Raw genomic sequence first — 23,826 nt, 5'->3', positions numbered from 1 at the left:
TTATCCACACCTAAATGAATATCTAATTGAAATATGTGCGATTAATGTTATTGTTTAATTAGTTAGTTAAAAAGATTCATAATTGGATAAAAGGTTATTGTAATGGCCCGCGTTGTAGTAGAGAAATGAAGCTCTTTCTAAGTTAAAATCCTATTTGGGGCTATTTCATTGGGTATGATGCGATATATACATAAGAAATAAGTAATACATAGTATGACTAACCCACGGTTTCTGAAGTATATTCAGCGGTAGTTTATCTATTTAATAGCATTTAAACACATATATAAAAAACAGTTTCAAGAGATAAACTACCGCTAAATGCGTCTCAGAAATCGGACATAAGACGTAAGAATGCAAATTCATATTGATGTAGTAACTATGTCCTTGAGGTAAATAAATAATAGATTGGATCCATCAACACGACCTCACCCTGACACTACACTGCGCGGTAGAAAATATATTACGGGAAAACAGAAATATTTTTTCTTCTTTCAAAAGCGCCGATCTCTCGAGCTTTGTCAGTCATATTTAAAATAGAGATTATTTTGTGAAGTTATATCTACATTTATACCTACTCGACCTATGACCTACTCGAGCAAAGCAATCGGTATTGTAAAAACCCGAACGAAGTCGCACGGGTTAGCTAGTAATAACATATATAAAACCTATGTATTACCATCAAATACGTAACTAATACGGAAAATATGTTTTCAAGTTTCTCAAGGAACTTGTCTTCAAGATTTATGGTACTTTCACCGAGTATATCACTATGGATATAATAATCTTGTTAACTAAGTTATGATCTATGAGAAAATATGTACAGGAACTATATAAAAAACTGAATGAAGATTTGATGTGATTTCTGTGTTAATAATTATTAGAAATAGATATAATACGTGTTTTATTGCTTCTGTCACTTTGTTCTTGTAATCAAAACATCTTTGAAGTCTCCTTTCTCAGCAACATACCCTACTAAATAGTCTTGATATTAGCTTAGTAGCTTAGAGGTTCAAGCCTAGTATACGGTCAGCATTTTTAGTGGTCATACATATATAAAATTACGGTATAGCAGTTCAGGCATATTATACAGTTAAACTTTTTAGTATTTTATGGTTTTTGTACTTACATACTTCCAAAACATCAAACATAATTTCGAAAATCATGCCTTATTTCCATAGGAGAAGGCAGAGAAAAAAGAACGCAACTTTGTATGATTGTATGAATGATATTTGATTAGCTTGCTACCTTAATCTATACTAATAAAGCTGAAGAAGTTAAAGTTTGTTTGTTTGATTGTTTGTTTGTTTGTGTTTGTTTGTTTGTTTGTTTGTTTGTTTGTTTGTTTGTTTGAACGCTCTAATCTCAGGAACTACGGGTCCAATTTGAAAAATTCTTGCAGTGTTAGATAGTCCATTTATCGAGGAAGGTTATAGGCCATATATCATCACGCTACTACCAATAGGAGCAGAGTACCAGTGAAAAATGTTACAGATATTTTGACTCATTCTCTCTTATGTGACGCAAGCGAAGTTGCGCAGGTCGGCTAATATACTTATATACCAAACATTTGACCATTTAAAACAACAGCAAATACCACTATTATATTATTTGCACCCTTGAAGTTCTCTACAGTATACATATAAGCAGGTTGTTACGTCACTACTTACCACGTCGGAGTCACGTGCAGCAGTAATGCTCGCCAATATTGGTTTTTGCTTCCCCACTGATTGTATTAAAGAAAAACATTCTTTATTAATTGAGATTCATTAATTAATTGAGATTGTTTGGCAAAGTCACGGTGAAGGTATAGAAAAAAATGAAATAAAACGTTATGATTTTTATATAAACTCACACTATTTCTCTAAGACAAAGATAGGTAGTGTAATTTTTTACACACTTATTTATTGGTCGTTATTTTTCATGGTTTTGTTTATGTTTTACGTTATTGTAGGTGACCAAATGACATATACATATTCTGGACATTTCTAATACCGGACTATCGTCTTAAAGTGGGATGTTTGTTACTCAATCACGCTAAAACTGCTGAACTAATGTCGATGAAATTTGGTAAACACATAGCTTATAGCCGAGGAAATACAACATATCCCTTTTACTCTGAGAAATCTTTTCACGCGCAAGAGGTCTTAGAGAGAATCTAGTACATCATACTATCTTTTAGTGTTCTACTAATTATTCCTTGAGCCAGACCTTCACAATATATTCTCCAGCAATTATCTCCAGTCTAATTATTATGTTATTCCTGAACGGCTTGTAATTAAGACGCGCTTGTCACAGTGTCAACTGCTAATCACGCTTTATGTTAACACTTTACACTTGAGCATTAATTCAACTAATATGGGGTAATGAAAGACAAGGATGCAGAATGGCTGACATGCTATTTTATTGTTATGAAAAATATTATTATGATGTACTATGTTATTCATAGCGAATACTGTAAATTAAAGCATCAATTTTAAAGGAGTATTACTTGAAAAAAGTTGAGGCGATTTTTTCGTCATGCAAGGAATATAAAATTGATGTCAGAATTCAAATGATGGTAAAAAAGGGGCCCAAATTTTTAATAGCATTTTTTTTACTATAGTAGGTAAAAGTGGGACTTTAATATAAGAAGATTGGTTTTGTTTAGATTCGATCTTTCTAAATTTATCTCGAGAGCTTTGCCAAATCGAAATAGGATTTTACCAAAACTCATTACTGTATCAGCGTATATGAAAATCATGTTTTAGATATTGCAACACAGGTTATTATTTGATTACGTTGCGCTCACGGCGTTATTCGATCTCCTTTAAGATAACATTTTCTCGGTCTCATTTTCATTATACAGTTAGAAATTATACTAAAAATTACGTTAAATTATTATATATATTTACTTTATCCATGAAATCTTTAGGCTGTGGCGCGTTTCTTTACAGTCGGTACTGTCGAGTATCGAAAGTTTGACAGTAAAAATTTTTTGCTGCCTAAAAAGTTCCTGCGACGCCCGCTAGAGGCGCTGATTAGAGTTTCATACAAAATTCTCGGTAGCCTGATAGTCCGATAAATATAGTTTCAAAACACAAACATTTCCATAAATAAATAACTTCCTATAAGCGCGAGTTTCATCAATATAAAACTATAATCCGACAAAAATAAAATTGCATTTGTTCCCAGCCATCAATCAGTTGGAGGATGTCAGGAGGTGGCTCCATCGTCGATAAATTGATGTAACCGTGTCAAGGCTCCGGGTTTACGAGGGGAAACGTTCATTTAACAAGGCTCTGGTATTTCCTTCCCCTTGTTCAAAGTAATGAAAGTTTAGTTTCCAAGTTATTGAAGGTGTGGTTGAGGTATTGGGGTAGTAAATAGTGTTTTGTTGAAAGCTATATTATTGAATGATAGGTAAGATATTTACCTCCTGACTCCTGACTGGGTAAGCAGAGTCCAAAGAATGTTAATAAATGGCACGACCCTTATAAACGGCAAGATATAATTTGTTTAGATGTATATTTTGGTTAGGAAAGGTCAGTGTTCATCAGGCCTCTTTTGGTTAGGATTCTTAGACAATCGTGGAAACAATACCAAGGGGCTTTTATCTTACTTTACTATTTTTTCTCCCTAAAAAATAATTAATACGTTACGTCAAAATAGCAATGGAATGCATATTATCTATCAAATTGATGTACGCTGTCAACTGTTTAACACAATACGTATGCAATAGTATTCTCAATACATCAAAATAAAACATTTTCCAGTTATTCAAAGAAACAGCCACAGCACCTTACCTTTAAACCTATAACCTATACTACTTTTCCAAACTTTCAAAGCACCAGCAACTTGCGTGGGTGTTGCGAGTTCAATATAATTGTTACTTGTATACAGAATAGTGGTCTTACACAGCGTGGGTGTTAGTTAATAAACACGTACGGTGAGTAAACAAGCTGATGGTCTACCTGATACAGGCCGCTGCTACAATGCCCCCGGGACGAGATGGGATCGGCTAATTTTAGCCCGGGACTAAAACAGCCTCGCAAAAATAAATTAGATCCTAGATAAGAAAAATCTGTGGTTATATGCCTTTAAGGTTATTTTGTATGCTAGGCCAATAGTTTGATGGAAACTTTTTGTTATGTATTGTGCTATAATATTTGGAGTATTAGGATTCAACGCTTTTGACAATGACGGTTTAAAATTTCGTATTTTAATTTTATTGCTAGCAAATAAGACAAAGTTATAAAGTTTTAATAACAATATAAGAGATTGTATTCTCATAATTCATTGATGTCTGATTGTCTACCGTACTCGTAATGATTTCACGATTGGTGTAATCAGGTTTGTCTTCCAATAACATAGTGTGCTTTTTTAAACGTTTTTAGAGTAAACTTTGCAATTGCTAAGAGTTTGCCACAAACGCTTCGCTTTCTCCAACCAAACCTGAGCAGATTATGACAAAAACATGATAATATCATGCCCCGGGGAAGCACCCACTTGACTTAAATTCATAGACTTAATGTAAACGCCACGAGATTTGCAAGCTTGGGTTTTTGGGTATAATGCTCAATATTCTAGCTAGATCAATCATTATTGATGTGAACCACCCTTGCTGGAAAGGAACAGTTTAGGATAAGGTATGTTGTAAGCTTCGGTTTTGTTTACGTATGTTGGTAATTATGCGTCCTTTGGAGGTCTCCATAAATCTTCTGCATACCGTTCTTGACCGTTCGTGACTTTCGACAATATTAGTAAGAAAAGCGTGTGGTGGGTTCGAATCCTACCCGGGACAAATCATTGTGCGATGAGCACGAGTATTTGTTCTGAGCCTGGTTGTCAAATTATCTATATAAGTATATATATAGAAGTATATAGGTATGTTTATCAGTTATTTAGTTTAAAAACAAGCTCTGCTTAGTTTGGAATTAAATGACCAATAATATTTATATTTATTTATTTAAAGTTGATCAACGTTCTTAGTTTATACATACAAGTACCGTAAATGGAAAAGTATGTTTGTTTGTTTGTTCGTCTAAGAGAGTTGATTCGCTTTTAAAGAGATGTCATGAGACAAAGAAGGTACGATAGTACCAAAAAGTACTAAAAGAAATACAGCATAGAACACTTTTGTGCAATTAATCGTAATGAGTGACCATAAAAGAATTATATAACATCTGATTAAACTTTTAGATGTTAATCCAGTTTCCATTTTCCTGTCACTAACCAGTTGCATGATAGATAAGCTATCTACCGTTATTTACAAAGCTATCTAACTTTTGTTATTGCAGCCGACTTTAAAACAAGGAAAAGAGACACATCTTTAGCCGTAAAATAATAAAAAATCTTGTAAATTTATGACAGCAGGTGTAATTTGAGATAATCTACAGAGAAATTTGCCTAATATCCTGTGGGGTATTTGGGTCAATGACACTGGCAATAAAAAGGTAAATGTCCTTTACTTTAGCGACGAATGGGACGGTGTCCGCCTACCGCTAGGATCACAAAGGGATGATGGAGCAAATTAACGAGAATCGAATACCCTGCGGTTACTGGAGGTCAATGACCTTGATCGTGTAGGCATTACTGAACAACTGATGAAAAAGTGACATCGCGAAAATTGGTGTCAACGACCTTTGGAAACATCTGCTTATTATTTATTGGAAATTATTTTTCTCTTTCCTTCGTTAGATTACGTTAGAGACACTGAAATGTAGTAAAAGGAGAGACGATGAAGACTGGAGTTTGTTAAGTAAGTTAAGGTTAAGCTTGCTTTCTTTTGACGCTAACGTCGGTAACGTATGTAGGCCTCACGTTCTTATATACATACTAGTTGACCCGGCAGACGTTGTTCTGCCATATAAAAAAAAAGTGTCACTTAGGGGTATGAAAAATGGATGTTGGCCGATTCTCAGACCTACTCAATATGCTCACAAAATTTCATGAGAATCGGTCAAGCCGTTTCGGAGGAGTATGGCAACGAAAAATGTGACGCCGTGAGACGTGAGAATTTTATATATTAGATGTATTGTATACATTATATTATATGTGTCACTGTGAAGCAATGCTGAAAACTCGGCAGATTTTTCTATGTAATACGCAAATATTACCGTTAAATAATACTAACGTTATGTGCTAATATTTTGTATGGCAACGACACATTTTAATCAGATTTTACATAATTATTTATAAAGCCGACTGGTGGTAGATTAATTACACTGATTGTGTTCGTTATCAAAACGTGAATAAACACTTGTGTGATAATATAAATCAATTAAACATGTTAAAACATATCGAAAACAAAGTCAATGAATAAGGTATGGAGCTAAAAAAAATCTTAGTTCCACTCAATAAAATTGTCATAGAGCTTGTTGATCAAACACGAAGAATTCGCATGAAAATGTCGTGTCAAAATTTTAAAATTTTTGACACATTGTTTTTTGAAGCGAATCTTATCTCGAGCCTGTAAAGAATTTTATAGGCATGTGTCGTAATAAGTGGTGTTTTTTTATCTTTGCCTACCCCTATGGGAAGAAGACGATGTATGTAACGTATTACACATAGCAATTAATAAATTAAATGATTATTATTATTATAGCAATCATATTATTTTTAAGCCAAAATCAATGTTTACGGCATATAAATATAGTTATTACATTCAAGATTTTAACCGCTGATTTAAGTATCGCAATTTCGGTATATCTACTAATGACCGGCTTTAATTTATTAGCCTTTGTTAGACAAGATATTGTAATAACCACAAACGATGCTCTGCTGAATATAATTGGGCAATTAACAGTTAAGAGGGTATTGACCCAATTGTTAAGGGTCTCAATCAAATCAGAGATATAGGTAGGTGAGTTTTTTTATTGTGGTTTCAGATACTGAAAACCGACGCGGCTTTTCGTTTAAATCCCAACTAGCACACAAGCTGCTTATACAGTCGTTATACAGCCTGATAGTTGCATAAGAGTCGTTCAAATGCTGTACAATTCTCTATAAGTTGTATACTAGCTATTTAAAAAACCCTTTAACAGCTAGGCGGGACAGTAGCCGTTTAGTAGGAAACTAATGACTTATAGTGATATATGAGCATGTAATTGCATCGCTAGACAGCCTAGGGAAGTATAACTGAGTTAATGGAATCTTCTATAACACCGTAAACTGTATAAGGGGACTTTAGGAGATAAAGGAGTTTAAACGGAGTTATGCGTTGCGCTTATAGCGCTTAAGAGCGTAAATAAGCTTTTTGTAATGCCTTAGGTTCTATAACAGATTTTTTTAGGGCTAGTGTATTACTCATCTATAAAAGAGTTGCGTAGGTCTTGAATAGCGCCTTGAGCGTTATATCACATATTTATATGGCTTCTGTACGGCAAATAGATGTATAAGGTATCATTCGAAACATTTTTACAGCCATGGGGATTACAGAATTATGTTAAGCACCTAAAGCGCTATAACCGAGTAACATACCTTTATACTAAAGCTTAAAATTATTATCATAGGTGCAGTGGTGGTTCAGTCTGTGAACTGTTTTTAAAGAAAAAATAAAATAAAATAAAATAAAATAAAATAAAATAAAATAAAATAAAATAAAATAAAATAAAATAAAATAAAATAAAATAAAATAAAATAAAATAAAATAAAATAAAATAAAATAAAATAAAATAAAATAAAATAAAATAAAATAAAATAAAATAAAATAAAATAAAATAAAATAAAATAAAATAAAATAAAATAAAATAAAATAAAATAAAATAAAATAAAATAAAATAAAATAAAATAAAATAAAATAAAATAAAATAAAATAAAATAAAATAAAATAAAATAAAATAAAATAAAATAAAATAAAATAAAATAAAATAAAATAAAATAAAACAAAATAAAACAAAATAAAATAAAATAAAATAAAATAAAATAAAATAAAATAAAATAAAATAAAATAAAATAAAATAAAATAAAATAAAATAAAATAAAATAAAATAAAATAAAATAAAATAAAATAAAATAAAATAAAATAAAATAAAATAAAATAATGCTGGTGTGCGACCAAAACAGTTATATTGAAGCACTCCTATGCCACAACTGCAAAACCTTGAGGTCTACAACAGCAAACACTAGAGCCTTTGTACAGCTTAAGGCGCTAGAGCAGATGTAACCAACTCTGAGAGCTGCTTGATCGAGACGCCATTATAGCATTTGGTAAACATATTTTTTGAGGTTATTACGATCTTTTGAAGATCATATAAATCTATAGCCTGGTAACGTTAACATAATTAAAATCATTTTTTATTACCTATAACCCTAATTAAATTATCTGTAACCCTCAAAGTCTTATTTATGTTCAAAATACAATTTCCAAATCCACATATCTATATAATTTTTGCACTTAAAACTGAATATTTTGAGGGCGCATGAAAATATTGACGATAATATACATATATATTGACAGCAAACTTGAACTCGCACTTTCATATCACGTACACAAAGAAATAAAAGCGATAGACTACTTGTTATTTTAATAATCCAATCCGTAAAAATAAAATGTCTCCTCATTTGTCACTGATGATTCATTTTAAAAAAATATATTTAGTTTACACCATAATAAACCGACTATATTACTAATTTAGAGCGTTAGCATTTATAACCGTTACACAGTAGCGCTAAAATAAGGTAAAGGTGGTATAATCGCGCTGCAAGAGCTTTTTCGAACGCTCGTGGCGCTAACCACCTCTGTACAACAGCTGGTAAGCGCCACGAAGCTGCGAAAAAGCTCTTGTAGCGCGATTATACCACCTTCATCTTATTTTAGCGCTCCTGTATTACTACTATACTACGTACTATTATAATTACTATTTACGACCACTGTAGATCCAATGTCGAGCTATAAGCTGGACAGTATGGGCCTATTTGACGCTACAAGAGCTCTGTAGCCGCTTATAGAACCACTATACTTCTTACTAAGGAGCCTAAGGCGTTATAAAAATCCTTTAACCGGCCATTGTACAGCTTGTTATAGCGCTTGTGTGCTAGTTGGGATGTTTAAATACAGATTTTTTTGTAATTTATTTTCGTAAAGGTTTTCAGTAGTAAATGCATGACGCTCTATCTAACATACAGGAAAACTGAATCGCGAATATGAATAAATTATGTAAGTAGATAAAGGATTCCCTTAAAAATTTTCTATCACATCCACATATCGATTTATTTGTGTAATACATATATAGTATCTAAGTACCTAATACTACCTAACACGGTAATACGAATCTATAGAATATAGAATTAAATCGAACTGACACTTTAAAAAAAAAACATTATTATCAGTAAACAAAAAAATGCTAGTGAATTGTGACATTAAAAACCAAGTGAATAATGTATGTGTGTTGTCTTATTGTATGGAGCAATAATTCGTTTGTCATAGAGTTATCTCTGTTGCATTACTCATTTCAAAACAAAGGTGTTAACGTAAACCTTTTATCACTGTTTTTAAACTAAACTTCACTTGCATTACAAAGCAAATAGGTAAAAAACAGATCACTTTTTGGGTATTTATTTTTTAATTAGTAAAAAAAGAGGAGAGCAGTAATAGCCGAGTGGTATAAGTTGACACCTCCCACGCAAGTGGTCGCAGGTTCGAACCCGAGGCAACACACCAATGACTTTTCGAAGTTATGTGTGTATTAGAAATAATTATCAAATGCTCCAACGGTAAAGGAAAACATCGTGAGGAAACCTTGCATGCCTAAAAATTTGTTTAAAACATTTATATAGGGCATGCAAAGTCCCCAACCCGCACTTGGCCAGCGTGGTGGACTCAAGGCGTAACCTCTCCCTCATTACGGGAGGAGACCCTTGCCCAGCAGTGGGACATTAATGAGTTAAATTTATAAGTAAAAAAAACTAGTTGGACCCTCATGATCTTTAAGTACTTAAAAGACGTATGTAGCTTCTAAATGACACAGATAGCTTATATAATTAGTTATTAGAACAGGATAAAATGTTTGATTTCCCGATCATGAGATGCATGAATGGAAAAAATCCTGGGACCAAAAAAAAACTTCAATTACCTAGCTACATTCCTGTATACTTAAAATGTTAGCATTATTAATTATTACTACGGAAAATTTAATAATGAAAGATTATTACTTCGTACGTGTTCACGAGACTGCGTCACTGCTGCGTACATAAAGTTCTTTTGTTTAAACCTTTTGTTCGTTATAATTCCGTTTCAATAATTATTTACTGTTTACTCCATATTCGGTAGTAAATCATTCGATGTAGTTTTAATTGCCGCTGTGTAGTCGCACGGTATAAAATTGTTGGAATTTACAAAGGAGGTAGGTTTGAATGAAATTATTGAGATTTTTGGTGTAGTTTAAATCTATCAATAGTTACAGAGTTTATGCATGTTCACTTCTATGCACCTATATATATCGGTAATTTCATAATTAGCTAGTGATCTTTTGGAAGGAAACTGAGCACATGAATGAACATAAGGTTTTTTACATATAAAATGTTCAAAAATAAGTTATTTATTAAATATAAGTACTAACACAAGTACAAATGTATAATAAAATATTATAAAAACGGTTGTTTTGATTGCATGTGATTTTCAGTTAGTTTAGTAGTGGTATTTTATAGTTTTTCAGCAGTGTCTGTTATAAGGTGCGTGTTATTTTAAAGGTTATTCGACTTTGATTGGCGTGATTTTTATTTAGCCTTCAACACTTTACGCGTTTAGAGATCGAGTAAGAAGTAATAATGCCCTTGATACATGCCCTTGTTGCAAGGAATTAAGTATAAGTTTAAGGGCAACATTGCAATAAAGTGAAAATTCTATTTGCTATAGCATTTTTTGTACCCACATTTATTTCCAAAACGCGACGCAATATATGTATGAAAACTTGATAAAAATTTTGCATACTAATAGTTACATGCTTGACTGCTTATCTTAAAAAGACACTACAAATATATGCTTCTGAACAAAAGTATTACCAATTTCCTAATTTTCATGTTTTGTACATATCCTATCTAATGGAGTAGAATACTCTATACCTATGTGCGTTCTTATAAGTTGTAATAGCTACTGTTAAATGTCGACCAAGCATTGAATATAAATTTTCTATTGCTCTTTAATCAACATAAATTGTTGAGGTATCTATATACTTGAGATTGATATTCCTAAACTTATTATCACGTCAAATTCCACCTCAGTTCATCAATAAACCAATAAACCAAACTCTATCGCTTATCCATATTAATTATACTTTCAGCACGTGTTTGCGAAGCTCCAAAACTTCGTCAAGGGCACAAATATTTTGTATGAAATCGTGTAACAAACAAACATATTTTATTACAAAGAGAAACCAATAAAAGTGACGTAAAACTGAAGAAGCGTCTAACATCTTACTCAGCGATATTGTATTTGTCTTGGAGGCTTTTCACATCGGCATTTTAGGGCATTTTAATACTCCTAGTATTTACTTGGCATACTTTGAGTTGTTGGGGCTATAAGCTGATATTTTGACTATTATTTAGCTTCAAATCTATCACTCTAGTGCAATGCAGCGCAGTTATGGAGATAGGGAACTTGAAGAAATTTTAAGGTTCTTGGAAGAGTAGAATGTATGGGTTTCGTGATACTATCGTTTGGTTTAAAATTCGATCTTTATGGATGTTATTAGTCGACTCCAACATAACAACATTGGGTTAAATGCTAGACTGACGATGATGAAACAGACTGGTAACAATTTACATAAAAACCTATGCACAAGGCGTAGAAATAAAACTTTGTTATAGAATTGTAGCATTTCTTCCGTCCAAGAAATCATTCTGAATAGTTCAAGCGAAAAATAGACGATTTATTACAACTTTGCCTTACATGGAAGCCTATGATATATCTACTATAAGAGCACCTTTACACTTCTCAGCGTTTTACTTGCGTGGACGTTAAATTATACGCAAACGATTCGGACTAGCGTCGCCTGTAAATGTGCCCATAGTCAGCTCACCGGTCGTTAAACGATCTGTGGGTTAAGCAAACCCTTGGTGCGGCCATTCATAGATGGGCGACCGCTATAATATTTGAAGTGGGCGTCTCCATGCTGCTGAGGGCACGTTAAAAGTCGGTCCTGGATGTTGTCAGTTAGGATAACATTCGTTAAGTCACGTCAAAGGGCTTGGGCGGCTTGAACAACTTTAACACTAGATTGACAACTAACCATACGATAAGAAGAAGAAGCGACGAATTATCGCAGCATCCACGCTACACATACGTATAGTGACCGTTAACGTAGAGAAAAGACAGTGTTTAGTGGTTCTTATATCGAATCTTCGATATTCATTCAAGTGGATTATGTCACACAACTTTTTCATAAGTCCATATTATTGGATGCCAAAGTAAAGGATCTCTTTGAGCATCATATTGGAAAACTAGTCGGTCAATGACCTTTGATAGTTGACAAGTGATAATATTTCATTGTCATCGTTTTAATTGTGAAATGAGGTATTATCGTGCAATAATCGAGTGTTGACAAACGTGCTTGCTTTGTTACAAATAAGTACATAGATAAAGTAACTATTTGTAATAGTAGGTATATTATAATATTAATATGTGCCTTTGTTTGTAAGCCATTGACTATATGAGATGCAACTTTGCCTAGTCTCAATAAAAAAATAATTTGGTAACTTTTGCTTAGAGGCAACTTAGTTTGACTTTTGAAGTAGCTTAAAGACATTGATCAAGCTGGTGTCTTTACACCACTTGGGAAGCATTAGGACGCTTCATTTAGAATTCATTGCGGGGCCACCCACCTAAGATCTAGAAATCATTAACAGGCCACCGACCTGGGGACTAGCCGCGCTAAGGATCGCTTACTCTACTATTTTACTATCGGAGGATATAAAGCGTTAAGGAATTTATCCCCAGTTCCAAACAGATTTAAAACATGAATAATTTTACTGTACCCTAACTGTACCACTGCTGGGCAACGTCTCCTCCATTGAGGTAGTGGTTAGGATCTAAGTCTACCTCGCTGGAGAAGTCTAGCTCGCTTAGGTTTATTAGGAAGTAATAAAATAAGTGATATAAAATTACTATAAATAAATATTCATCAGTTCCACTATAGACTTCCTCTCGGAAGTAGCCTACTAAGTGCTAATGTGTAAACAAAGCACTTTTCCCTTTACATCGTTAAGTCAGCGTGAATGTATTGATTTATGTTTTCCTTATCGCTGTAATCATATCAACGTGCGATAAAATGCCAGGACGGAGGAAACTCGCTGATAGGTACTTAGTAAGAGTGCTTAGTTAAATTGCGTTGTTGGGTTAGGTTTACCCGTGACTAGTATAAGTTTAGTCATAAGATTGTCTAGTACTTTTTTGCGTTTATTATTGTAATTGGACTGCCTCCGTGGCGCAGTGGTTTAAGTCACCACGCCGCTACCATTGCGCCGGGAGGTCGTGGGTTCGATTCCCACAGGGGACAATTGCTTGTGCGATCCACAAATAATTGTTTTGGGTCTGGTTGTACTTTGTGTTCGTTTTTTGTATGTTCGTAAAAGTCCCCGCGAAACAAAAGATATTCTTAGTGCGGGAGTTGTCTTTAAAAAAAAAGGATCGATTACTATATTGTGGAGTAGGCTCATACTTAATACTGGGTAGAAATGGGCTATGGATTAAGATAATAATGTTTCTACTATAGTGCAATTCATTACTACTATCGACTATCGACAACCGGCTAGCTAAGGAGAAATTTAGTATGAAAATCAGATGGCCTCCTCTAGCGGGCTCCACAGGAAATAAATTTGGAGTAAAATTGAAATGAAGCACTGCCACAGCCACTGAAGCATTATTACAAGCTTGCTGATAGGCTCTAACTCATTTTGACTGTTGGAGATGGGATCTACACTAATCCATCCAAACTTCCATACTTAATATTATAAATGCGAAAGTAAACCGCCTAAACTGACTGAACCAATTTGTATGAAATTTGGTATAGAGATATTTTGATACCCAAGTAAGGACATAGGCAACTTTTTACCCCGGGAAAGTGACGCATTCCCATGGGAAAATTCAGGTGGTGGACGAAGTCGCGGGTAATAGCTAGTAAGCTATATAACATCGTGCTATGACTAAAAGGAGTAGGCTGAAATTGTAAACTTACTATGAATAAGATCCTAATCAATACGTAGTGTTGACTAAAGGCAGGTTATATTTTCTCGTTACGTGTATTAGTCTATTACCTAGATAAATCAAAATATTAGTCATGGTATACAAGGAGTCGTCATCATATGAATTATGATGAGGTTAAGTACCATGAACAGCTGATTGCCATGACTAATAATGACGCACAGGTCCAACCCAATTAGAGCCAAAATGCTAATCAAATAAAACTTGATTTTATTTGAATGATAACCAATTGGTTTTTCAAGTTAGACTGTCTAGTGATGGTAAGTGTGACAAGTATCTGGTATTTAGGTTCGATTTCCTGTTCGTAACAAACTGCAGCTACTGTTATTTGGAGATTGGCATTTGCATTTTTTTTTCAAAATTCTAAACGTAACAGTATAGAGTCATATGTTTCTGCCAATCGTCTCTATAGGTATGGTCGTGATGTTGTGATTGCATCATTATGACTAATATCAAATGAACTGCATAAAAACATCCTTAACTAGTATGCATCATTTTTAATTCTCATGATCACAGTCACTGTAAGATTCGCTAACAAAAGAGCTTAAGTAAATATTTCGTTCAATACATTTTGATCTCTAAGACATACAAAAAACAGATCATTATGCTTTTATTCTAATTGGAGTATAGTTGCGCATTGAATACCTGCTTACATGTGCATTTAATTTTGTATTTCTAGTTGACATGAGCTAGCCGATAGCAGACAAACTTTCGTTTCCCATTTAAGACCGATAAGGGTTGATTTTTGAAATCTGTCTTATGTATATTGACTCTTAATAATCTTCAGCTATGTCTATATTACATTTCATTAAAATCTGATCAGCAGTTTAGTAGTAACTGCGTCACAGACTGACAGACAGAATTTTGTATTTAAAGTTTTGTATGGAAGTGTGATTGTATGTATACATTATACATATATACATCTTTGATTCCATCGTGTATCATGTTTAACAGACAAACATTAACAATACCGGTTTTAATGCAAAACAGTTACACAGTGTACTTAAGTATAGTTCATTATCTTACGTTGAAAATTAACTTAATTATATAGTTGAAGAATAAAAGAGCTCTAGTTCGATAAGAAAACTGGTTGTTATTATTCCAAGAAGATTTTTAAAGAAAATATTCTTATAGCACTCAAAATGAACATATAATAAATATTATTAAATACATGTAAGTTCGTTATTCCAGGTAAGTATATAGGCATGGTTCGGAGTGCTTGGATTCTAAAATTATCATAACTTTTAAATTTGACTTGTATTATTTGTAACGTTATATCCATCTTACCAAATTTTAAGTTCCAAATAAGTGAGAACAACTTTTTCGAAATAGAAAACTGAAATAACATTTAACTTTAATTTACCCGAGAATCAAAGCGAAACACTTAACTCAACTGCCATTTGCAGTACCACTTAAATCCAGTTACAAAATTTGTGGATAGGTCTGAGACATCGTATAACCTATCTCATAGGTAATGTCCCAGCAATTGTATAAAACTATCTGTTATGTCACTTAATAAGCAAGCCGATACTTATCCAGGAGCATTGAAACCGGTCATTAGACTGAAGCAGTTAATTAAAATTATTACACGAACTACAACACCGGTCCGTTCCAGACTTGCTCTGTGACCATCCGTCAAAGGCCGTAGGACAAAGTGCAACTGACAATGAACGATGTAAACACACATCAATGTACTAAACACGAAACAAAACTTTATAAAGACGAACACTAGTGAATACATCGTATTGTTTAAATAAATCAGCTATTTAATCTAAGAACAATACAGGAATATCTATTTGTAAACAAACAATCCTACTTTGAATCTTGTTTCACACTAATTGATATGAGATTTTAATAACGTTTTTGTTGGATTTGGATTTTGATCTAGTGATTTATTTTAGTCTGGTGACAAAAATAATTTATGCGTATCTGCAGATTTAAAATTATACATTCAACTCATTTATTGTCCCATTACTGGGCATGCGTTACCCCAAATGAGATATATCTTCCGAAATGAGAGAGGAGTTAGACAGGAGCTTTAAATTTAAAATAGTATTGTTATGAAAATGTAAGTGATTATAGTTGCTATCTTCAATCGGAAATGTAATAATTCATCAAATCTTAAGCTTGTAATCTTCACTTAAATCATTATCCTTATTTATTTCGATAATATTCAAAATCAATGGGTTTGGATGACATTTAGCAATCGGAGAATTTGTTGCCCTAATACCCTGATTATTCACGAATGTCAAGTGTAGTAGTCTAAAATCATACTGAAAATTAATAAACGTAAATTTTAATTCATGGTGAGAATGAAAAAAAATATAGATTGTTTAAATATCTTTAAAAGGGAACAGAAAGTATCTGAGACGAGCAAATAAGTTGAGACGAAATTTTGATCAATAACAGTTTCAAACACCACCTCTTACCCTTCAAAATATTACAATGAGCTAGTTAGAATAGAGGCAATGATTGCTACAAACAATGTACGAATGATCCTTAAATCCAGAATCTGTACTCTGCAACTCGACAAGCTATTTCAGTCAAATGTCAAAAGAGCAACACGTGTTTGTGAAACAAAGGGATCCTGACAATGTGCTACTATTTCATAACTTAATACATGCTTTATCATCTTACAGTAGGAGAATAATGTACCTTTGATATTACGAAAACACATATTCATATGTAGCAACCTAGTATAGCATTTATTTAACGGACAAAAAAATAAGGTTTCCAATCACGTTTTTGTTTTTTCGATTGTTACCTATATCTAAACGAATCTTATTTTTCCCAAAAAATATTAATTCGTACCCAAAAATGTTGAAGGTATGACTCTTTCATTCGTAAAACGTTTTAAACTTATCAGCTGTTTCCATTTGGGTATCGTGTGGGTGTAAAATAATGGTAGGTCTTAAAATTGTGTAAAAATACTCTGTATAAACCTGGTATATCTTCTCAGAACTTGTTATGAAACTTGTTAACAGTGGCTTCAATATTTAAACATATCCTGTGTTACGAAAATAACTTGGTCGTTCTTAGTATGACATTTAAAATGAGCATTTTATCGTAGGCCTCAGACACGCCCCCTTTTAGTTATATTTAGACCTTTGTATACGAGAATAGATATAAATTTTTAGGTACGTTTATTTACCTGCTATATATTATATTACTGGTAATTTATTCTTTGTTCAATTACTGTAATGTATGCACTATGCATTTCACCTCTGTTCTATTCTGTACCAATTAATAAATACGATAAAAAAAAACAAAAAAAATATTCTATAACAACAATGAACGCGAAATGTTATCGATAATTTGATATTAAATATGTTGATACTCTCGACTCGTTTATCGTAACCATTTGTTCAATAAATGCGTCAAATAAAACCTTTGTACAAGTAAATACTGTTTTAATCAACCAATATAAATGAATACTCACCCGATATCGCGATTATCCAAGGAGGTGTTCGAGGACCTCGGCACCAGGGGACGGTAGCTGGACCTCGTCATCTTCACTAACCACTAGAGTCACTAGACCAGTCACAACATAACAAATCACATGTGAAACACTTATATTGAGCAAATGACACGCCTTACGCCGAACGCACTCAACCACTGACTGATTATCATTCTAAGTTTATGTTTACTTCTTAACAACCATTGATAAACTTATCTACACATACGACGTACACTCTATAACGCTATCGAGGCGTAGATAACCAAAAAAACACGCCAAATACTGACTATTTACAATTGCATTGATACTTCGCGATCAATAAAATTTAAGTTGGGGTGAAAGCACTTCTCGCCTCGCGGGCCGGTTTTACGAGCTTTTGTTTCTTTGAGCACAACGCCATCTAACGGTGGGTACTCGAACTTTATTTTCGAGGGGTGTATTGCCTTTTGTTCGGTCTACGAATGAGAGCGAATCAAATATTTAGTAGGGAGTAGTTTAATTATTTATAGTTCAATGCTATTTATGGATTGTGTTGCATAATGTGAATATGCACACCGTCTGTTTTTGTTTGTCAATAGTTTAGAACAATTGAGGGTATGTTTGTCAAATAGCTACCTACTCTTAGTCCTAGTATTTTACAATGATTAATGGGTACCCACTTCCTTAAAAAAAGAGGCTAGTAAACATTTTATATACGCAGTTAGATCCAGAGTAAGATTTATGGATCTATACCAGACTGCCAAATCAATTAATACTAATATTTTATTACCTAATCAATGTCTCTTCGTACCTAGACGTATTACTTCAAGTAGGTCTAATGATAAATCGCTTACCGGTATTTCCCAATTACCTTCAATGATAACTCGTAATACGATTTGTATGAAATATGAACAATTCGACGTAAGAATGACGCAAAGTAAACAGTTCGTTACCTGTTTGGATATTTCTATTAACACCTGTTTCAATATAGAAGAAGCAGTGTAGTACCTAACTTGGAGGAGACTTCAACAACCGGCAAACAATAGTAGCTCGATTCTCTACTACTATTGACTCCCGACCTGTCATCAAGAAATGTATTGTATGAAAATCTGATCAGCGCCTCTGACGGGCGTCGTAGGAAATATTTTGACAGTACATTCTAAATGTCAAAATTTCGATACTCGACAGTACCGTCTGCACAGAAAAAAATGCACTATAGGTTGTATGGCATTAGACAGAAGACACTTATGATTTGACAGTAACAAAAGATGCATTATCGGGATGAACAAGTATTTTTTTTATGAAGAATTGCAAGCCAGTCTTTTGGTCGAGAGCTGGATATCTGAATGCCCACTGTAAAGTTCGATCATCAAATAGTAATAATAATGTGAAAATAATTTTAGTAATAGTATATATCAGATTCGTTACTCAAAGCTGTAGTGGTTCCAAATCAGTGCAATGAGTAATTAAAGGCTAAAAGCGAAATCTTACTATCATACGAAAATAAGGCGAAGCTATTCCTAGAAATAGCTCTTCGTAACCTTTTAAAAAATGATATATCTAAGATGATGATCAGATGATAAACATCTAAGTAAAATGTAGTAGTACTAATAAAAATATCAATGAACAACATGGTTATTGATATCCACGTGACTGATTGATGAGTAAGTTTGAAATATTCAAGTTCATGCATTCTCTGCAGAAATCGATTTTTTAACGTGAAATTTACCATTTGCTGTGCATATTGTAACTAACCTATACCTATATACCTACATCCTTTTAGTACATACCTTATTACTTTGTAATTGGTACTTTGCCAGTACCAACACCAATAACAATATTCCTTTAAAGTAATCTTTAGTTTCAAATGAAATTTTCACTCTTTTGCCGGTTGTCCCGTGATACTTATAGATTGATAGTAAGAAAAAGCCTGTTGTTGACATATAAATACTAGATAACGCAAAAAAAATAAACCTATAATACTATACCTTTAGCCAAGGGGTTTCTTCCAAAATTAGGAGAAATCTGAACACTAAATACAAGAGACGTATTTATTCCTCTATGCTTTTTCAATCGGTTTAATAGTACCAAGCCTATTTTCATCTCATATTTACATTGAAACATGAAATATATTCAAAAATATCCATTTTACAGTATTTATCAAATCTATACTAATATTATATCTATACTAATATTATAAAGCTGAAGAGTTTGTTTGTTTGAACGCGCTAATCTCAGGAACTGCTGGTCCGATTTGAAAAATTCTTTCAGTATTAGATAGTCCATTTATCGAGGAAGGTTATAGACTATTTCATCACGCTACGACCAATAGGAGCGGAGTAGCAACGAAAAATATTACAAAAACGGGGAAAATTTTGACCCATTCTCTCTTATGTGACGCAAGCGAAGTTGCGCGGGTCAGCTAGTCAATAATAATCCTAAACCATATAATACGTACGTAAATTGCTCATACCTAAACGAAGTGGCGTATAAGCGTGCATCATTATCGCGTTCGGTAGACCGAGTGCAAATCGCACCGGACTTATCCGACCGTACCTTGCACTCAACTGCAAGCTAATTGAAAACTGCGTCACTGATTTTGAAAATATTTTGCATATGAATAGGCAATTGTCTGTTTCTTTTCTTTTTGATGCACTGAAGCTATATTCATGCATATAGAGTAACTCGACTTTTTATTGCCTGGAGTAGAAGAGAAGTTATAAAATATCTTACTAAGATATTAAAGCAAGAGCAAGAGAAACTAGCCCTTATTTCCTAGGTATTAGAGTGTAGTACTTATGTGATATTTAATACTGGAGACATGACTCTTTCAAAGTGGAAAAGTCGTAACTGTAATATTATGGTTCGTTTTCTACTGTCAAATTTTATTTTTGACCTTTAGATAAATATATCTTATCTTCCTATGATAGTTTATCAAACCTCTACCTAATATTCGCAAGCGTTATTATCAAAAAGTCTTCATAAAACACTAGTTCGTATACTATAATTTATTCAATAAAGAACGTAGTGTTAGTGTAATCGATAGAAAATACATAATAAATAAATACGGTGAGTATTGATTACTGACAGCCTCGGGTGAAGGGGGTCTTCTAATTAGATTTCTTTTCTTCCACCGGTACATCTTCAGCCGGCGGTGTCTCAGTGATTTCAGGCAGGTCTTTGAGACCAGACTCGTTCATTTTGTTGTCTACTTCTTTTTTCCATTCTTCTAATTCTTTTTCGGCGTTTCGTAAGTCTTCTTCGGTCACTTGCAGGTCTGGGTATCGTCTCTGAAATGGTTTGGATAGTTGATTGAGAGAGAGATTAAAAGTTTGTTAATAACCTTAAGTTTATTAGATTTACAGTGAATAAAATGCATAATGTATCTACCTATTTATTAACTAGTATTTTATAAACAAAGGGACTTCAACCACCATTCTGAGTACCTATTGTATGCAGTATGCATGACGTTTGTTTGCATGAAATTGAAAACATACAAATTACGGACGCAAGGAACACTGAAATGAATCTCACAAAAATTGCATTGTGTAGGAATCAAATCTGTGATAATAAAGATTAGGCAAAGCAAACTATTGTTATTACTAACGTTGGTACATGTTTATGATACTTAAGCATTTTTGACGATTTATAATACACTTTTGATAACGCACATATTAGGTATAGCATAGAAAACAGGAGGTATAAACAGTAAGACAATATTTATTACTATTCTATTTATCTTTCAAGATATTTATTACTATTCTATTTATCTTTCTATCAGTATGTTATACCTAAATAGAATTTACGTACTGATTTCATATCTATACTTATATTATAAAATTGTAGAGTTTGTTTGTTTCTTTGTTTGTTTGAACGCGCTAATCTCAAGAACTACTTGTGCAAATTGAAGAATTATTTTACTGTTGGATAGCCTATTTATTGAGGAAGGCTATAGGCTATATATCATCACGCTACGAACAGTAGGAGCAGAGCACCAGTGAAAAATGTTACGAAAATGGGAAAAAATTATGAATAAGCGAAGTTGCGCGGGTCAGCTAGTACCTACCTACTAAAATAAATTCAGGCAAGATACTGTCAGATAACATTTGAAGCTGTTTGAAGTGAAGGAAATGTATAAAAATAAACAATTCAGTGACGCAATGCTTGGAATTACAAATACATAAAGAACTGCGTGGTTATTTCCCAAAGGATGAATAGGTTTAAAAGGTTTAAGGGCGGTTACACGCATTTCAGTACTAAAACTTAAAAGCATTCTGAAAATCTGTTTTCCCATTAATATTAGGTTGTTCGGAAAGTATTTTTGTACTCTATGGCTTCAAGAATCACAAATGAGTACACGGTTCATTAGGTTTCTTTCAGTGAGCTCGTGAGGTACCAAAATATCGAGCTTATATGTGTAGAGAAAAGTTTTTATTACAAATTCATACATACAATAATGTGAAAATACTTTTCCCCGACCTTTTGATAACTTTATATCCTAATAATCTGGTCAACAGTAGCAAAGATTTTATTTTACACTTTTTATATTACGTATTGGTCATTTCATCGATTTAGGATTTTAAGAGGTTCCTATAGAAGAATGCTTTATAACCCACAATGTTGAAAAGAAGGATTATTATATTTTTACGGAATAATGAGTGTTTATCGTAAAAAAATAAAGGTTGAAGGTATTGGCATTTGATGTGCTTAGAAAACAATATTAGATCAATTTTGTTACCTGAAATTCCTGCAAAGTGGCCTGTATATGTTCCTGCTGGGTTCTCAAACGCCTGGGCAGAGTGAATACAGCGTTGAACAACCTGAGCATCAACCAGCCAAGCACCGTCAGGCCTCCATACATCAGCATAGCCTTGGCCACCGCCCAATAGTCCACACTTACTTGCTGGTGTTTCATTTTGAGCTTAGTATTCAAGCTTAGTTTAAAATCAAGCTCGACCAATCACAGTTTCGAAGCTTAGTATTTTTAATATCGATTTTTTGGTACTACTGTTATTTTTTTTGGTATATTTTTTGTTTTTTTGTTTTTATTTCAGAAATATGAGGTGTCGTTTTAATGATCACGTTTGTAATGGTCCGTAAGAAACGGCTCTGCTTATGACAATGACCCATTTCGTTATCGATTCTATGTCTACGTGGCCATAGGAATAATTGATGCAGTCAGGCGTCGACAACTTTTATAGATATGGTTAGGTTCTAAAAGTGCTTTGTTTATGAAGGGATTTTTCAAAATTTATATTTAGACTAGCTGACCCGCGCAACTTCGCTTGCGTCACAAGATTTTCCCCGTTTTTGTAACATTTTGCACTGGTACTCTGCTCCTATTGGTCGTAGCGTGATGATATATAGCCTAAAGCCTTCCTCGATAAATGTACTATCCAACACTGAAAGAATTTTTCAAATCGGACCAGTAGTTCGTGAGATTAGCGCGTTCAAACAAACAAACAAACTCTTCAGCTTTATAATATTTATATATTTTGATTATAATCTGTACTAACATATTCAATTGAGTCCCTTTTCATTAAAATGCTTAGGAATGATTTACTTAAATAGATAACTTTATTTGACTTAACCTAATTATTTTTTGAAAGATTTGCCGTACATAAATTCATTTAAGGAAAATCCATGAAAAATTTTACAGTTCAAGTTTTCTAATTAGAAATAAGTAAAGGTTGCGGTTGCCAACGCACGTGAAATCATGGGCAAAAGCTAGCGAGAGCACAACGTATAAAAAAATACTCCTTAATTTTCATACCTAATAAAAAGTCGTTTTCTCATTAAAGTTTTATAGAGAGGAAGATATTTCACGAGGGCGTTGACTGACAAGGGCTGTTGCTGACGGAGGATTGTAAAACAAAACTGTGTTCAGTTGTCATTTGTTTGTCGTCTGTGTTTGAACGGTCTGCAAGAGTCAGTTGAGATGACGAATGTCGGAACAAGGTGTATATTATTGTTAAATATGTATTCAATTTAACCTTTTGTATATGAGATGAGAGTTTTTCGTGAAATTATCCTGGGAACTTATATTTTTTTCGCCATATTTTAATCGCTAATTGACTATTCGGGAAATGAATTGGAAATGTAAGACCTATTTTACAATAAACATAGAACTTAGACTCCATTCTAAATTGACAGTGTTGTATTTGTTAAGTTTTAGATTAAAAAAGGTTTAGTGTTGTTTTTTAAATCTAGCTAA

At 33.2% G+C, this 23,826-nt stretch overlaps 2 protein-coding genes across 2 annotated transcripts in view; both read right to left on the bottom strand.

Moving 5' to 3' along the window:
* LOC142973502 (uncharacterized) overlaps positions 1-17,936 on the bottom strand; it is a 126,263-nt gene extending 108,327 nt beyond the window's left edge. Inside the window, exon 1 of the mRNA XM_076115270.1 lies at positions 17,616-17,936. Within this exon, the coding sequence (XP_075971385.1) occupies positions 17,616-17,686 (71 nt within the window). The 5' untranslated portion in view covers positions 17,687-17,936. The remainder of the gene's footprint in view (positions 1-17,615) is intronic.
* A 2,675-nt stretch (positions 17,937-20,611) lies between these two features.
* LOC142973861 (uncharacterized) lies at positions 20,612-23,007 on the bottom strand. Its single transcript, XM_076115881.1, has 2 exons — positions 22,351-23,007; positions 20,612-20,902 (listed from the first exon to the last, which is right to left on the bottom strand). Exons 1-2 carry the CDS (start codon positions 22,525-22,527, stop codon positions 20,723-20,725), a joined length of 357 nt encoding a protein of 118 aa, XP_075971996.1. The 5' UTR covers positions 22,528-23,007; the 3' UTR covers positions 20,612-20,722.
* Positions 23,008-23,826: the final 819 nt, after the last annotated feature.

This window comes from Anticarsia gemmatalis, chromosome 6, assembly GCF_050436995.1.
Source record: "Anticarsia gemmatalis isolate Benzon Research Colony breed Stoneville strain chromosome 6, ilAntGemm2 primary, whole genome shotgun sequence".
In the NCBI taxonomy this organism is placed as follows: Eukaryota; Metazoa; Arthropoda; class Insecta; order Lepidoptera; family Erebidae; genus Anticarsia; species Anticarsia gemmatalis.
The sequence above is the reverse complement of the archived record's forward strand: the minus strand, read 5'-3'. Positions and strand labels throughout refer to the sequence as shown.

Excerpts from the sequence above, each read along its gene's own strand:
- LOC142973861 (XM_076115881.1), bottom strand. The coding sequence starts at position 22,527 with ATGAAACACCAGCAAGTAAGTGTGGACTATTGGGCGGTGGCCAAGGCT. Across the intron at positions 20,903-22,350 it reads CCACTTTGCAGGAATTTCAG|AGACGATACCCAGACCTGCA; the intron begins GTAACAAAATTG and ends AAACCATTTCAG.